Raw genomic sequence first — 17,245 nt, forward strand, 5'->3', positions numbered from 1 at the left:
TCGGGGCTGCATACAAACACACTTGTTACGATGACAAAGCTCATCGCTGCGTTGTTTCTTTACTTTCTCCCGATATGTATCGCTGCTAGCAAGTGCTACTATCCCAATGGTATCGAGGCCAATGATTTTCCTTGCGACCCAGGTGCCGATGAGAGCACATGCTGTGGAGGAGGTTTAGGCACGGTATGTCTGTCCAATAAGCTGTACATTGGAACAGACGGAAACACCTTGAGAGGCTCGTGTACAGATAAGAACTGGGCGTCGCCCGAGTGTGCTATGTATTGTTTGGGTAAGTGATGCTCGGCCTTGAGTCTACATAGCCATACTAACGATTACGACAAAGGTGCGGATAGAGGATGGTGTCGGGGCTGTGCTGGTTATGACAGTCGTATATATTCTGTGGAGGATACGCAAGAATAAGAAGGCTACCGAGAAAGAGAAGCAATTACCACCCACATATTATGGACCAGGTACCGATACCTCTTGGCAACAACATCATTATGCGCTTGGCGTAAAGGAGTTCACGCCTCAACCGCTACAGGAACTTCACGGACAGGCGTTGCAAGGTTATAATGTAAGGGCAGAACTACCAGCACATAATTGAAGGTTGGAAATGACATTGATTTAGGATCATGGCGTTGAGAATCACCAGGGATCTGTTTAAAGCCTTGTATTATGTAGCATAGCTATAGTGTATTTTCCGTCGTCATGATGTCTGTTGGCGCTGATGAACAATCACACGAAATTATCGCAGTTGGGCATCACTTTGTAAGGCTGTTGAAAGCTCACGTAGGGCTGTCATATAGATTTCAACTCTCGTGAAGAGATTTACTAGCCTTAATGGATTTTTTTTTCAAGACTAGAAAGTTCGCACAGACCTGGAAATTGTCCAATTTGGACCCTGATGTTCGACAGCGAAACCCTTGACAGCCTCGTTGAATCCACATACCGATATTTGAACTGGGAACACCCCCGATACAGCAAGATTAGGGATTGAAAGATAAAAAACACAAGCGAGTATTTCAACAGTCTGTGGGGAGTTTCAACGCGGTGTCAATTGTTCCCTAACTCGATATTAATCAGCACGTGACTTGGTGATATAATGTTGGAGCTGAACTGAACCTACCCTGTACCAACGTTTCCATGTTGAGTTTCGTGTTAGTTACCAGGTAGTTTACATAGTTTATTCGTTGTCGTTGAGTAATAAGGCAACTAATAATTTGGACGATATGGTGTCAAGTAGTTGTCCGTCTAATCATCGCCATTCAAGACACGATTCCCATTGAAGTTCGACGTTCAAGTACTCACTCTGTTGTGACAACTCATTTTCTAAACACCTCAACTGAACAACATAACAACACTATGACAGTTTGCACGTAATGCTCCTTACCCCCGCAGGATACATATGTATGCACATGAACTACGGTGGCCCTAAAAGGCCATTGCCCAAGCAGTGCATGGAAGCGACATTAAGATGTGAGGCTTATGTCTGACGTGTCTGTGGAGGACTTGAACAACGATGCGGCAATTGGCCAAGGCACCAAATAAATAATAGTCCAGGAACCAATGCAACTCGGATTAGCCATACAGGACAGAGAACTGGACACCCTAAACACAGCCATTGCGCGCAAGACAAAACTTTGTTGACCAATGTACTCAGTATCGTGTTATTTTTGGACGCGGTATGGATCGATCACGGGAACCTGCCTAGCCCAAATACAGATCTGATGAACCATCACACCTCATCTATTAACGCGAAATAGCAGACGGAGGAGACGAGGCAGCTGCTTCTAACGCACTAAAAGTATGCTTCTCCACTGCCGGACAGGGCCAGGTTCAGGATGGCAGCTAAGCGTAATTGGCCGAAGAGAGACCCTGGTTTAGGATAGCCATGGCAGCGAAATGAGATGAGAGACTATGTTTATGCGGGAGTCTTTGCGAACCTGGACGCCAATCGAAGTTTTCTTTGTGCATGCCTTATCGACCATGACGGCATTTGGAGGGCATTTATGCGGAAGATGGCGTTGTGGTTTAACTGTTGTGGCTGCAGCACAGACAGTAAGTACATCGCTTAAAGTCAACATCGCGAACCGCGTTATTTGTTTTTATCCATTCTGGACCATACATACAGAGTAATTAGTATTCTGACCACCTACTGTATGCATATGCAGCAGATTATACTTTATCATTACTCGCATAAACCCCGCAGCCTTACTGAATATGCTGTGTGGCAATGCGTAATATTGAGTTGTTCTATCGCTTTAGGGACAAGGTCGAGGAAACAAGGAATATGCCTACAATTGAGTTCAAGACCGGATGATCGCTTTGTATGCGGCAAGTTATCGAATGCTTCTAGAGACGGGCTGGAAGCTCAGTTTACACTTTGTAGTACATGACACGAGGCGTTGCGCCACGGTAAACCCAGCGACAATTTTAAAGAACTGGGAGCTGTTCGCGATTTGGTGCAGAACCCTCATGAGCGCCTCAAGGTCAATGCTAGGGCTTATTAGTTCAATATGCGCTCTTGAACCTATCACGACCACTGTCAAAGTTGCGGAGCAAACCGCTTGCAGAGAGCGGGAAAGATGGCAAATGTTTAAAAGAGATGGACAGGTACAGATAGATATATTCCTTGATTTGCATTGGTTGGTGATTTCGATGTGCAGACAATAGCGTCATTTGTTCGTCCATGGCTGGTAGACAAGAGGATGAAGCTGGGATGAGGATAGTGGGTGGTAGTGAGCCGTAGTATTGATAACCAATTCCGTTAGCCAAGCCAGTAATTGTACCCTTGTAGGTTGATCCCTTCACGGAAGGTTCTGGCCATGGAAATGCATCAAAATGAACGGTGCTTTAAAAAGCCAAATAAGAAGCAACGACGAGAAATAGCATTAAGATAGAATAAGAAAGTAAATAGACACAATAATCCTCAACTTCATTAATTAACATGAGTGGCTGGGGAGACCTGAGCTACTGTATCCGTACTGTCTCAACAACATAGCGGTGTCGCGAATTCTCCACGTCCCATCAGACTCCACGTTTATCCCGGACAGTCCACGAAAGTGTCAACCTCGCTTCATGACTTTGTATGTATGTACAATATTACAAAGAGACATGAACTGCCGAGTACAATGAGTTCTGATATGATGGTTCAATATATAGCGATCTGATATAGTCATATCAAAAGCGAAGTTATTCATCTCAAATTGTGTGTAGTATGTCTTACATAGTAGTCCTAGCGAAAGAATTAATATTTTATCGGAGCACCCCTGAAAGTTGACAGGGGACAAAACGAACCCACAATCCCATCAGCAGACCAACAAACCAGACCAGGCCCTTGTGTATCTCTCGACTTTAACGCAGGTACTGGACGCAGGGGAAAGAGGACCTAGAGCTGGACCTAATCATCACGCACTATTTATGCACCGTGCAGGAACACTAACAATGGACCTCCAATCGCCAGCATAGACACAGCTAGGAATAGCAACACCAAATCCATACATAGATTCATTAGTAGCAATTTGCATATCTCATGTCAAAAGCATAGCTTCCATAAACGCACAGCCCTCGAGCTGGAGCCTATTCCCTGCTAGATCTCTATCAATTAAAGAGAAAAGAGAAGAAAAGAGTCTCCAGCTTCGCCTGTACCCTGGCCTAGTCTGGGAAGCGAAGCTCCCCAGTCAGGCCCGTCTCCTTACATTGAGCTCATATCTCTTGGGGTTGATTGATCTTGAACTTCTTCCCTCTTCCGTCTTTTGACCTTTTCCACCGTCCCTTTTCGTAATACTAACCCAACAGCAAAACCTTCGATTTTCGAAACGGGCGATAAGCGACTACCGCCAAAGATCGGAACAAAGGGAGGCGCGTCTACTTTACGACTTTTGGATGCACTCTACCAATCACTCGGCATTGTCGTCCCCCTTTTGATACCGTCCTGAACTTTAGGTCACCGTCACGGGGCCGTCCATTCATTCTTTCTGGGACAGTCGATTATCTGAGAGTCGTTGTTTTCATCCATCTTTAGACTTTATCGTTCAGCATCTCTCACTAGCGACGACTTTCTCGACCATCTACGTATTTCTTATTACAGGACGCGCGACTTTCGTTACATTTTATACTTTCTTCTCTCTCGTCTTTGTCGTATATCAGCCAACCTCGGTTCCCTTTTCCACGGCGATTCCAACACCAATTCCTCACGAAACCTCAAACGTCACCGGCCGGCCGCCCTTGAAATCAGACGATCCACACCAGTCCACTTTGGAAATAAAAAGAGACTTCGCCGCCCGAGCACACTCCACCAGAAGCTCAGGTACCAGTGCTCCTCGACTCCTGTCTCTTACTCGGAGTCTGGACTCGTCAACTCTTCTCCTTAGTCTGTTTTCTCTCTTTCTCTCTCGCGGGAACTTTTGGTCAATCTGCTGCATCGTTCGCGTCACCGTGAGCTCTGCCGACAGTGATAGGCCAATTCATCCGGCCATTTGAGCTTTCAGTTGTCGAATTCCACCCGGGAATGAGCAACGGGTTCGCTGTCATATAATACTTTGGAAACACATTCCAAAAGCCAGAAGCCAGCAGCAGAACAGCTTCCCAGAATACTGCGACTTTCTGGGGACCTTGCCAAAGTTGCGACAACTCAAACCGACAGGGGTACAGTCCACTAATTACTGGTCTTGGTACAACCCACTCACTTGCTCAGTCATTCGCTGTGTTGTGCAGTGCTTGTGCTTGTGCTTGTGCTTGTGCTTGTGCGTCGTTCGCTCTTGCGTGTACCTGACTAAGGTTTAATCGCTGGCGCGCTTTCGACAGGACAAGTGTGTCAATAATTAGACACCTTGCTCACCCACAAACCTTTGGGTATTTCCAGTCACATCTTCCTCTGTACCATCCAACGGTATCTCTCAAGTTGCTCTTTGCTTGCGCTTCATCACGCTCATTCTTTTTTTTTTAATATTCTTCCTGTTATTATTATACTGCCGACCGCTTCCTTTTTTTTTCTCATTCGGACAATTTCGTTCTTTCCGTCCAATTTCTTACAATAATCTGTCTTTTCTTCCACTTGTTCTGTGGGAATTGTCTTTGTTTTTCCTCGCAGCCGGGTCTGCTTTTTACGGGTAGTAGCTCCAATCTTACGCACTCTCCCTGCAGGTCGCTTTACCGCAACCTGACTGGTCGACATATTGAGGCACACGCCAGCCCAGCTCTAATCAATTACGGTACTGTGCTGTCCCTAAGGTGGTACTGGTACTTTAACGGTAGTACCCCATCTTTTTCGACACAAACAAACAACAACACGTTGAGAACACCCTGCACCACAACTCGGAACAAACATAGAACCTCAATCCCCTGCGACGGGCCTGCTACGTCGTCCGTCTGCGCATCTTGATGGTTTCAAGGCGTGATTGAGGAAGTTCTCCCTGCCCGGAAGAGGGCCACATTTGCTTCGCAATCATGGCTTCTTCGCTGGCTTCCGACAAGCCAAGCTTGCCCGCACCTGGCGCAGCGCCGTGCGACCCGTTTGTTATCACCGACGACACCATCACAACAACACCCGCTCACCACCGATATTCACAATACGATCATGACTTTTTCGTCACTGGCCCTGCTTCGCCAGAATCCGCGAAAAGAGCCCTAGCTGCTCATCTTCAAGAAACGGAGCGACGCCTTGAGGAGGCGGGCAAACTCGGTAATGCCTTGGTTGCCCAGCGCAAAGAGCTCACCGAACAACTTAAGGAGATTGAGAAGGTGAACAGCGAGGAGGAATTGTCTCAAGAACTTCGCGAGCGAATGGTCGACATCGAGAAAGAATTCAACACACTAACTCGAGAGTCTGCGCGAAATCTGTTGCCGAAACAGAGGGTTCCCAGCAACGAGGCTCATCCTAGCTCACCCTTTGCGCCTGACACCAAGGGCCCCAGAGTCGTATGTCCCCTTGAGTTTTCCATTCTTTTATGCCCGGAATCAATTAACAATGGACTTTAGCGATCTGTCAGCCCCTCTAAATTCGAGATTCAAGCAACGGGATCCCCTACAAAGCTTACCGTCCCGAATCGCAAGGTTCGCAACCAGCCTTCAAACAGGGTCCACGACATCGAATTCGCCACCGAGATCAGCACTTCACTCATCGCTCAAGTCCGGAATTTGCAAGGTGTACTGGCTGAAAGAGATGAAGAGAACAAAGACCTCAAAGCCGACAAGGCGCGACTTGAGCTTGAATCGGAGGGATTCCAGCAGCGCTTCAAGTCCCTTGACGAAAGCGAGAACCGATATAAGGAGGAGAACTGGAATCTTGAGACTAAGCTGCAAGAGCTCACTACTCAACACAAAGAGGCGCTCGATCGTGAGAAGAAGCTTACGCAATCCCTCAATGTGATCAAGACGGAAAAGGTCAACACTCAGCGAGAACTCGATGAAGTCAAGGTGACACACGCACGGTTGATTGACCAGCACGCCGCTGCTGTCAAGCAACATGACATTGAGCTTGGTACTGTCAGACGTAATATTGCAATGGCAGAGGGTGAACGTGCCGCTATGCAGCGCAGGATCGACGACCTTACTGGGCAGAATCAAGAACTCGCCAGGGCTTTCGCATCCCAACGTCGAACTGTTACGGAACTTGAACCCACCATCCGAGCCAGCGATGACGATCTTGAATCTTCTACCGATCATCTCACACCCGAGCATTCGCCTCCTCAGTCACCAATGAAAGGTACTCCTCGCCATGCCATGCTGGAGACTGAGACTATGAAATCCTCTCTTCACCACGCTCAACGTACCATCCAGAGTCAGCGAGGTCTCCTTCACCGTGAGAAGACCGAGAAGCTGGAGCTTCGACGTATTATCCAGGATCTTCGCGATGATCTCGAGAAGGCGCGCAGCGACCCCAGTGAACCTAAGCCTCAACGACCCCGTCGCACCAAAGATTCAAAGGAATTTAAGAAGCCTCCTCGTCTACTTGGATCATTCCGCTCCAGCCGACAAGAGGTTATCACTGATGATGGCGAGTGGGAGGACCAGACCGATATTTCTCCTCGTACTTCTGTGTCTCCTTTATTGGCTAGGGCTTCTTTGGCCAATAGCAGTCACACTGTTCTACCAAGCATCGAGATTCCTGACACGACGGATACTGAGCACTTTGACACTGCGAATGAAGGTGCCGACTCTGCTTTCGAGACGGCCAACGAGCGAGCCACCGAAACTGAGGATTTCCAGACCGGAAACGAGGAAATGTCGGCAAGCGACGATACCGAAACCGAGGGCACCACCCGGGGCTTTGGTAGCATGCGAAATGCTCCCCGATTACCGGCCGGCGGCTTTGTTCGTCACGGAAGCACCAACTCTCTACACAGTACTGCATCCACCTCAGCCGATGAGGACGACGTCTCGTACACTAAGACTCCAAGTGGTACCATTAGGTCCCAGAGGAGCAGCCGTTTCCGCATGAGCCGTAGCGTCTTCAACCGTTCCAGACAAGCCAGCGAGGAGCCCGCGTTCCAGAGCAGCCCTGTCAGCTATGCGGGCAGCCGAGATGCCACACCTCATGGGCAGAGTCTGTTTGCCGAGCTGCAAGATTTCGACGGTAGTGACGACGACTCAGCCGGACCTGGAACCCCCAGCCGACTTCGTGCTCGTTCTATGACTCCTGGCTCCATCCGATCCTTCCGCCGAGGATCATCCCCACGACCTGCGGTTCCTCCCCTGCCAAAGGTCATCATGGTCGATTCTGGTGTCATGACTGAGCCTGTTAAGATTGTGCCCAGACTCTCGGGCTTCCAGTCGGCTCAGACGGTTTCAACTGGCTCAATGACGGAAGATGGAGAAGAGCACTTTGCTGAATCGCCCGTCAGTGTGGTAACTGCCAACCGTCCTGGTTCCATGCAGTCAGCTATTGGTCCCCTGAGCCAGCGTGCGCCTGCTTCTTGGCCCGTTGACTACGCTTTCGGCAATTCTAGGCCAGTATCTATGGCCTACAGCGATGCTGGTGCTCAGCACGATCCTGACATGGAAGAGAAGCTTGCTCAGTTCCCCGCCCCTCCTTCTATGCTCTCTCCTATCCTACCTCCGATCTTGAGTATGTCCTCAATCGCATCCGAGGATGTCGAACCAAGGGAAGAAGTCGTGGTACCCCCGACTCCTCTGGCATTGACCTTCACACCCCTCTCCAACCAGAGTGTCGAGCCTTTGGCCGAGCCTGAGAGCCCTCTTCCTGATCTGACAATGGCATCGATCATTTCTGAGGAGCTGGAGCCTCGTGCCGAGCCTGTCATCCTCCCTCCAGCCCTCAGTCTGTCCACTATCGCTGTTGAGCACTTGGAACCTCGCGCAGAGCCTGAGATTCCCGCTCCGACGCTCACCATGTCTGCTATTGCGGTACACAGCCTGGAACCCAAGGCTGAACCTGAGGCCCCTCTGCCTGACTTGTCGTTGACAAACATCATTGCCGAGGAGGTCGAGCCCATTGCTGAACCTCGTGCTGAGCCCGTTATGTTCGTACCTCCTCCTCCAGCATTGTCCATGTCCTCGATTACTGCTGAACACGTTGAGCCTATCGCATTCAAGAATCCTGAGCTTAGCATGTCTGGTATTAAGGGTGAGCACATTGTGCCAATCTCTGAGCCGGCTGTGTCCGCTCCCAGGCTCCTTCTATCCACAATCCGAAGCGAACATGTCCAGCCGATCGCGGAACGGGAGACCAATTCCACTGTGCCAGCCGTTGTCGCTCCCTCACTGCCCCCAGCTCCTGCACTGAGCTTCTCTGTGATCCAAGGAGAGAATGTTGAGCCTATTGTCACCAAGGCACCTGAGCTCGCCATGTCTAAAATTGTGGGCGAGGTTGTCGAGCCTGTTGCAGAATCAGCACCGGTTCCCGAGCTCTCCTTCTCTACAGTTAAGGGCGAGTGCGTTGAGCCAACTGATCTTCCTGCTCCTGATTTGGCTCTCTCATTCATTGTTGCTGAGTCCCTCGAACCCATCAGCGAGCCTGAGAAGGTAGTTTCCATGCCATCCCTGAAGATGTCGACTATCTATGCCGAAGGTTGCGAACCAAGGGAAGAGTTGCCTCCCACACCAACTACACTCGTGTTTTCTGGTTTGTCGACGCAAGATGTTCAGCCGGTTTCCGAGCCTGCGCCATCTCTGGCCTTCTCTAGCATTACTTCCGAGAACGTGAGGCCTGTTCTCGAGGCAGTACCTGCCCCTCCAGCTTTGGCCATCTCTTCCATTGCTACCGAGAGTGTTGAACCCATCAGCCCTATCCACAAGACACCCACGCTGCCCGCCTTTGGATTTTCTTCTATCGAGTCTGTTGAGACCATGCCCATCTCACCACGGACCCCTAAGAGAGAGGGTTTCATTCTTCCCCGCGACATGCACTCGCCATTTATGGAGCGGGACATTCCCCGAACCCCAGACAATCAGAGAACCTACAATGGTGACATTGATCAAGGCTCTTCACCTCTTATGGATGAGAATACTCAGACTCCAAGCGATACTCCTGAGCCCGCCACACCCGACTCTCACCGACCATTCGACAAGCCGTTGGTCATCATGAACGATCAGGGCGCACAAACATCTCTCACTGCCGATGCTATTGACGCCATGTTTAAGGCTCGTGCTCAACCTCTTATTGGACTTCAGAAGAAGCTTTCAATGACGAGCCCTGACACGCCTGCAACCACTGGTACCACTGGTACTGTCAGAATCCACCGGCGCGACAGTTTCGAGAGCCCCGTCCGACAAGATAGAGATGATGATGTCTTTGACGCATCTTTTGCTCGTCCTGGTAGCTCCAGAAGCGGTATGACATCCATGCATGATGCACCTCCTCTGCCTGCCAACCACCGTCAAGTCATCGAGGCTGCACGATCTGGTTCAGCCCATAGCAACCAGAACAACATGGGACCCCCACTATGGCCAGCATCTGTACTCAAGCAACGTCCCACGACTCCCGGACAGGGTGCCTCGCCGTCTCTTCGTGCCGGCACACCCCGTGCTACTCGCAATCCTGTCAGCTACGGTGAGCTTGGAAGACAATCACCATCCAAGCTTACAACGACATCGCGCAAGTCATCTGTGTCATCGTTCGCCTCAGAGCTTGATACTCGCTTCAACATCCGACCTGGCGAGATGGGCATGGATCCTGCTGGTTTCGGACCCAACACTGATCCCCGCATGATTCAGGCCATTACCCAGACCATGATCGGAGAGTATCTTTGGAAGTATACTCGCAAGACAGGTCGTGGTGAGATGTCAGAGAACCGACACCGTCGCTACTTCTGGGTTCACCCTTACACCAGGACTCTTTATTGGAGTGATCGAGACCCTTCAACTGCTGGACGCACCGAATTGAAGGCCAAGAGTGTTCCTATTGAGGCTGTCCGTGTTGTAACCGACGATAACCCAAGCCCCCCAGGACTCCACCGCAAGAGCTTGGTCATCATTTCGCCTGGCCGAACTATCAAGTTCACCTGCGCGACGGGGCAGCGACACGAGACATGGTTCAATGCTCTCTCGTATTTACTACTCCGCACCAACAACGAACAAGCCAATGTCGAAGATATCGCAGAGAACTTCACTCGTGAGGATGTGGATGAGTTTAACCCTCAAATTGGACAACGCCCGGGCCATGCAACCCGCCCAGGAGTCGCGCCTTCTCTGTCCTCTTACCATTCCCGAACAACCCGTAATGAGTCACCCGCTGTTGGTATGTCCATGAACATCCCAACTCTGACGCCCAAGGCGCAGCCACAGCGTCCCGCCGGAACACTAAGCAAACTGAGTGGCTACTGGAAAGGCAGCCAGCTGTCTGGCACCTTCTCAACTCTTCGTGGCCGGGGCCCCAGTGCACAGAACGTTCATATCTATGAGGCCAGTGAGGCACACGACAGTGCTGAGGATGTGAGGGAGATTATCGAGCGGCAGGATAGGGATGCTGACCGTCTCGAAAATGTCCGAGCATGCTGCGATGGTAAGTCTGCATAGTACTCTGAAATCGTACAATCTAACAAGTGACTAGGCAAGCATGATGTTGGAACCCTCCACCTTACCTCTAAGCGAGGCCGTCCTGGAAACAACCACGCGCACTCTACGCACTCTCAGCCTGGACTTACACACTCTCATACTACCATGTCTTCTGTACGCTCTCGAGTTTAAGCAGACGCATACATATACACAACTATTCCGTTCCCTGTAAATCACCTTTGTTGACCATTTCACTGTTTGTCAAACTCACCTGTTACGATCGACATCCTTACGGACTTTCACGATACTTATGATTTTCTTGACTTTTCTGCTGTGCGTCCTCGACAACGAAACCAGGAGCCGGTACCCAAAAGACTATAATCACCTACTACAGCCATCAGCTGGCTACGAACAAACAAACCTTTTCTTACCTTGTCATTATCCTTCTACTGCATTGGCCTCGAATAGATCTGCCGATCTAAAGTACGTTCGACGCAGACGAAAACAAAATACCAAAAAAAAACATCAACAGTACCGCATTACTGCATTTCCTTTTTTTCCCAGCCAAAACGCATTGTTTGTTTGACCAGACCTCTTTTCACCGGATCAGCGCACGGGATGCTGGGACCTACAGGAGTTTCTGTCTTTTGTAAAATCCAGGTGTTGGCGAATATAGTGCACCTGAGAGATAATGTTCTTAAAGTTGTGGACAGAAGAACAGGAGGGGTTAGCAGATAGACGTTGTTTGGAGATAGTTGCTAGGCGGAGGGTCTTGATGACTGAATGAGACTTGGCATTAAATTAAGTTGATCGTGTGAAGTTATGTGACTATTTTCAGAATAAGCCGACCTCAATATTTGACCGAAAATGCGGGCTTCATGAGCTTTGATGACCTGTTCATAAGTTGCCGAGACCGAGGACAGATTTCCACTTGATGGCGGTCATATGTATCATCCACTGGGGAAACCTTGTGATACTTCCACTAGGGGCATTAGTTTCAGGTCTCAGCTCTTCGGTACGTATTCGGTACTTGGTCTTCGTCTCAAGATTTGGTTCTGATCCGACGGGCGATCATCTGGCTTTACTTTTTTGAAACTGTACTTGAGAGACGCGCTTTCTCTTGAACAAAGCTCCAAAGAAATAGTTGTCTGGTAGTTAGTTTATTACGTCTTACCTCACAACAAATCTCGGCAACTTCAGACCCGCTGGATGGAGGTCTTTTCCATGGCCTTCCCTAAGTAGGTTACCTGTCAGCGGAACAGTTGGGGGGGGGGGGGGAGCAAGCGCTGTTAGCCAGTGGATTCATCACATGACGTATGTAGCTAATACCTATCTCCAAGTTCACCTCTCCCTCTCTAGCCTGTAGCGGTGTCACTTACACTCAGTCGCCAGCCTATCAAGTGACTCCGCGTATAATCATCCCGCCTCCCCCAACCAAGAATCAACATCCTCGACTTTTCTCCCTTCGAAAACGAATTCCCTCGATACCTCCGATGCGTCTTTCTCGTCATAGTCTCTAGCTACGGAAGAGCCGAGGCTGTAGAGCCCCTCCTACGCCCAAGCTCGCTCGCTCATAAGCCTTTGTAGCTCCGGAACTCGGAGCCATGGCCAGCTTCACTTCTCTTCTTATAGCATACGTGCTGGGCGGTTTCACATTCGTACCTCTAGTGATTGCTTCAGTACTGGCGTTCATTTTCTACACCTCTCCCGTTCTTGACGATGCCGCGAACGAACACAAATGCAGCCTTATTGTTGATAAGGACGATGATACAACCGCCCTCGAGGCCGCTAAGCGGTCGCACAAGAAGGACAACCGCGCGCACGAGAACGACCTCGATGTAGCAGCTGGCTTCTTCGCCGTGTGCAGAGAGTACACGCCTATGGGCATTAACGCAAAGCCCATCGAAAGATCAACCCCGGTGGGCTCGGCGACCGTGGCCCCTTCAAGCCCCAGCGTCTACCAGACTATGTACCGGAGCATATTCGAGAGGAAGTCCACACCAGGGCCTATGGATAACAACAGTACCACTACGAGTCAGCGACCCAAGAATGCTGGTAACGTATTTTACGTGGTCTTGAGGTTCGTGTAGCTTATCCATGCCCCGCGTCCCTTCGCTGACATTGATCTAGACATGGCCACCTAATGCTGTTCGATGACGAAGAGCAAGTTGAAGTCCGACATGTTATTTCCTTAGCATATCATGACATTAGTATATACTCTGGCGGCGATGTCACCCCGGAAGGCGAGCTTTTTATCAAGCGAAATGCGATCCGACTATCCCGAAAACCAGCTGGCACCGAATTGGCCCCCGATAGTCCAGTTTCGAAACCCTTCTTCCTATTCTCAGAAAACTGTTCAGCCAAAGAAGACTTTTATTTCGCTTTACTCAAGAACCAAGAGCAGACATATGGGGCGGATGGACAAGTACCAAGGCCCTTGCATTTTGACGTCAAGAACATTATCTCCCTGGTTCAGAAACTTCACTCGACAGAAGAGAATGTCCATTCGAGATGGATCAATGCGCTGTTCGGAAGAATTTTCTTGGGAGTCAACAAGACGAAGGATATTGAGGCTTTCATTCGTGAGAAACTCACCAAAAAGATCTCTCGTGTCAAGAAACCCGCCTTTCTCACCAACATTACCATCAACGGGATCGACACCGGCGATGCGGCTCCCTTCTTTAGCAACTTTAAATTGAAGGACCTCACGGTTGAAGGAGAATGTGTCGTGGAAGCCGATGTCAAGTACTCAGGAAACGCTCGTATCGAAATTGCCGCTACGGCAAAGATCGACCTCGGAAGTAGATTCAAAACTCGAGAGGTTAATCTTGTTCTTGCAGCTGTACTCAAGAGAACCGAAGGCCACATGCTGATCAAGATCAAGCCACCACCGAGCAATCGAATTTGGGTCACCTTTCAGAGCATGCCAAAGATGGAAATGGATATTGAGCCCATCGTTAGTGCGAGACAAATCACTTATACAGTAATCCTTCGCCAGATTGAGAACCGTATCAAGGAAGTCATCGCGGAGACTGTCGTATTGCCATTCTGGGACGATATGCCCTTCTTCAAGACAGAGCACAAGAAATGGCGAGGTGGCGTTTTCGATGGAGACAATGCCACAGTCCCAACTGATGATGCCGAAAGCATCGTAGCAGCCGCAGGAGATGTTGCTGCTGTCAGCCATCTTGACGGAAACCCGGACCTGACAGAGGAGACACGACCTCTTGAGAAGAGTCATACCATCCCCGTCATGGAAGCGACGCCACCACCAACAGGCCTTTTCGGGCGTAGGCTCAGCAGGACAGGCACCAACCCTCAAGCTTCTGCATCATCAACCAGTGTCGACTCCAAAGGTCCAGGAGCGAGCCCAGTCTTAAAGCCTAAGATCTCAAAGACATCTCTCCAACCTGTTGTGGACACTGATATCGCCCACGCCGACGTGTTCAAACCGTCAACTTCACCCCCTGACCATGCTACCAATTACATGGCAGCTCTGCACTCACGCTCACAAGATGCGTCTCCTCGACCGCCCCAAGCAGCGGATGTACCACCAGTGGCTTCATCCGCTTCTCAACGTTCCAATCGCTCTTCACGCTCATCCTCGTCTGTGAACGACGCTGTAAACAACGGCGTAGCAGAAGATTCCCAGAAAACGCCAGTTGCTATGGGACGTCGCAACACAACTTCATCGACCGGTTCAGGGTCTCACGCCGATGAAAGACCTGCTTCCTCTGCTTCATCCCTTAAGGAATCTATCAAGAGCCAAACGGGTTCTCTGGGAAGGGGTTTCTTCACAAAACATAACCATGGGGAGACACCAGTTCATGAAGAAGAGGAAGAGCCAGAACATAGTGAATCTTTTCGGGACCCACAGCAAGATCAGAACTCAAATCACAAGCATACCACACTAGCTGCTGTGTCTAACGCAGCAATGCAGGCCAAGCAGTGGGGTTGGAACGCCTACCAGCGACACAAGGAGGCACGAAGACTGGCTGAGCAAGCCAGCCAGCTTGATCTTAGCCAACCCATGGGCCGAGGTCAACCCTTGCCTCCTCCTGGAACACCCCTTCCTAAGCCTACTAATGGCATGACGCGGATAGCACCTCCGACGAGCGTCCCTGCGAGAAAGCCAGTCCCCAACTCAGCTGCGCACAATTCAGCCGAGTCTCTCGAGACTCATCATGAGACTCATCACGACCATGATCATGACAACCATGGCGAATACCGTCCTCCACTACCCCAGCGCGGACGACGCAGACAGAGCCACGCTCCCGAACCAGATAACGTGCAGAATGTGCTCGTCGTCGCTGCTCCTGAAGACTCCCAGCCAGCTACACCTTCGGGAGATGACCCCTTGAACCATCAAATTTGGGCTTCGAGCGATGAACAGACCGTGACAGACAGCGGTACTTCTCACGCTCCCTCGATGCTCACTAATGAGTCTTCTCTTGTGCAGGAGGACAACAAGCCAGACAGTCCAGTGGATGCACTACCCGCCACCTCTGCAGCGGCTGACGACGACGACGATTTCTCTGGCTGGATGGATAACGAAACTTTAGATATGGAAATCAATAGCCCTGTACGGTCTACTGCTGCACAGGAAGCCAAGTAGACATTCCACCTCAACATTGAGAAAGAAAGAGAGAACTAGGCGTTTTGGATCAAACATAATCGGGTTGACCAATAGTCCCTGATGGAGCAAACTCCCTTCTAACCTGTCTTTTTTACTTATTGATTTGGCGTTATTGGACGGCGGACGGGCTCTTGGTTGAGTGAGGATATTACACCATAGTGAATTGAGTAGTCATAAAGAACTGCCTATATTGGCTATGGAAACATTCATGTCTGTTTGGCAAAGTGAAACAATTGTCTATTGAGTGCCCATTGTTTCGGACCTTTTGTCAAGGTATGCACATACATTCATACCCTCACGCCTTCTATGTACATGTAAGACAAACACCATGAATGCCTCATATTGCCGAGTTGAGTATCTTGATACGAGGTTGAATCAAGATACAGCATTGTGCATGCTTGGGGATGGAAAAGGTTGCACCTTGCCGGGAGGATGATCTAATGGGTTCCGCAAATACCGGGTGTGGGTAGGCAATGTTTATGAATGTTCCTTTACATGTTCTGGTACTGGATTTGACCTCTATGTTGATGGGAGAGACAAGTCAGATATCCAGATAGAGGGTGTCCTGGTACCGAGCAAGTATCTATTATTATGGCCCTGGTATGCCAAACTCGGTGCCCCCCAGTTTCTATCAAGAACTCGGGGCTAGAAACCCGCTTGAGATGACGTTTCAAAAACGTTATAATGATTAGTTAGCTACACAGCTTGCAATAGGCTAATATGTTGATCCAGTATCCCACCAATTGATACCCTCGGCTTTCAGGCGCGGACGAGGGGAGGTTATGCTTGAGGCTGGGAAACCAATCAACAAGTTACCTCAGATGGAAACACAGTCAATAGATAATATCCAGTTAAGGTAGAATATGCCGCTGGGCTGATGATTGGATCTTATCCCAGCTTCAACTCAGCTTACTACATTGCGGAGATATTGTACTTTTACTCTGTTTAGTAGCACCGCCAAGAGTTTGTAGAAAGGGCTTTGGGACTGCAGACTCTTGATTTCCCACACATTTCCGAGTTTCATCACCACTGTAGTAAGTTAGCTCATCCGCTCGCTCCCCAGATTTTCTTAAAAGAAGTGCAAATGTCTCCGCACAGAATATGGGGTATGGCAGGGAAGGCTGGAAGTGGCTTGCCCGTCCACTGTTTTATACAGTATTATGAGGTGACTAGGTACTGTAGTAAAGGGAGCAACTCTTGTCGACGCATTGCAACCTCTATTTACCACTCGGCCTGATATGATTCAAGTTGTTATGTTTCTAGACAACAACTGTTGTATGCACTTAGGTGAGCCAAGAGAAAGCCAAGACTTAATGCCATGAGCTGTGCCGTTAGACGATGCATGTTACTGCGTTGAGAAAGAGCTTGTTTCCCCCCCCCCCACCCAAAACCTGTAGTCAGTCACCTCTTGGCCACATACCCCTCATCAGTTTTAAACTTAATGATGAAGCTTGTAAGCTTGATCGGCCAAGCCGGCGCCAAAGAAGAACGAAGTTTGGAAATAAATGCATGGAAAGACTGAAAGAGGCTGTCTTGTCTCGAATGACTAGTCCTGGGCGATCTCTGGGTTAACCAATCCCCATCGCTGAACCCTGAATAGCTGGGATGCTGGATAACATCATCTCACCCCTCCCTCAGTAACCGACGAGTTGG

At 49.7% G+C, this 17,245-nt stretch overlaps 3 protein-coding genes across 3 annotated transcripts; all 3 read left to right on the plus strand.

Annotated features, from left to right (window-relative positions):
* Positions 1-30: 30 nt before the first annotated feature.
* EDB82DRAFT_523743 (uncharacterized protein) lies at positions 31-664 on the plus strand (the record flags this gene model as incomplete). The annotated part of the gene is made up of 3 exons (XM_025734010.2): positions 31-289; positions 354-574; positions 629-664. 3 exons carry the CDS (start codon positions 31-33, stop codon positions 662-664), a joined length of 516 nt encoding a protein of 171 aa, XP_025584859.2.
* A 4,784-nt stretch (positions 665-5,448) lies between these two features.
* Positions 5,449-11,148, plus strand: EDB82DRAFT_427326 (uncharacterized protein; the record flags this gene model as incomplete). Its single annotated transcript, XM_025734011.2, has 3 exons — positions 5,449-5,919; positions 5,980-10,963; positions 11,012-11,148. 3 exons carry the CDS (start codon positions 5,449-5,451, stop codon positions 11,146-11,148), a joined length of 5,592 nt encoding a protein of 1,863 aa, XP_025584860.1.
* Positions 11,149-12,114: 966 nt separating this feature from the next.
* On the plus strand, positions 12,115-15,771 carry EDB82DRAFT_460090 (uncharacterized protein). The gene is made up of 3 exons (XM_025734012.2): positions 12,115-12,194; positions 12,297-13,036; positions 13,087-15,771. The coding sequence occupies exons 2-3, from the start codon at positions 12,561-12,563 to the stop codon at positions 15,569-15,571; spliced, it is 2,961 nt and encodes a 986-aa protein (XP_025584861.1). The 5' UTR covers positions 12,115-12,194; positions 12,297-12,560; the 3' UTR covers positions 15,572-15,771.
* The last annotated feature ends 1,474 nt before the right edge of the window (positions 15,772-17,245 follow it).

This window comes from Fusarium venenatum (genome assembly GCF_020744135.1).
Source record: "Fusarium venenatum strain MPI-CAGE-CH-0201 chromosome Unknown EDB82scaffold_2, whole genome shotgun sequence".
NCBI lineage: Eukaryota > Fungi > Ascomycota > Sordariomycetes > Hypocreales > Nectriaceae > Fusarium > Fusarium venenatum.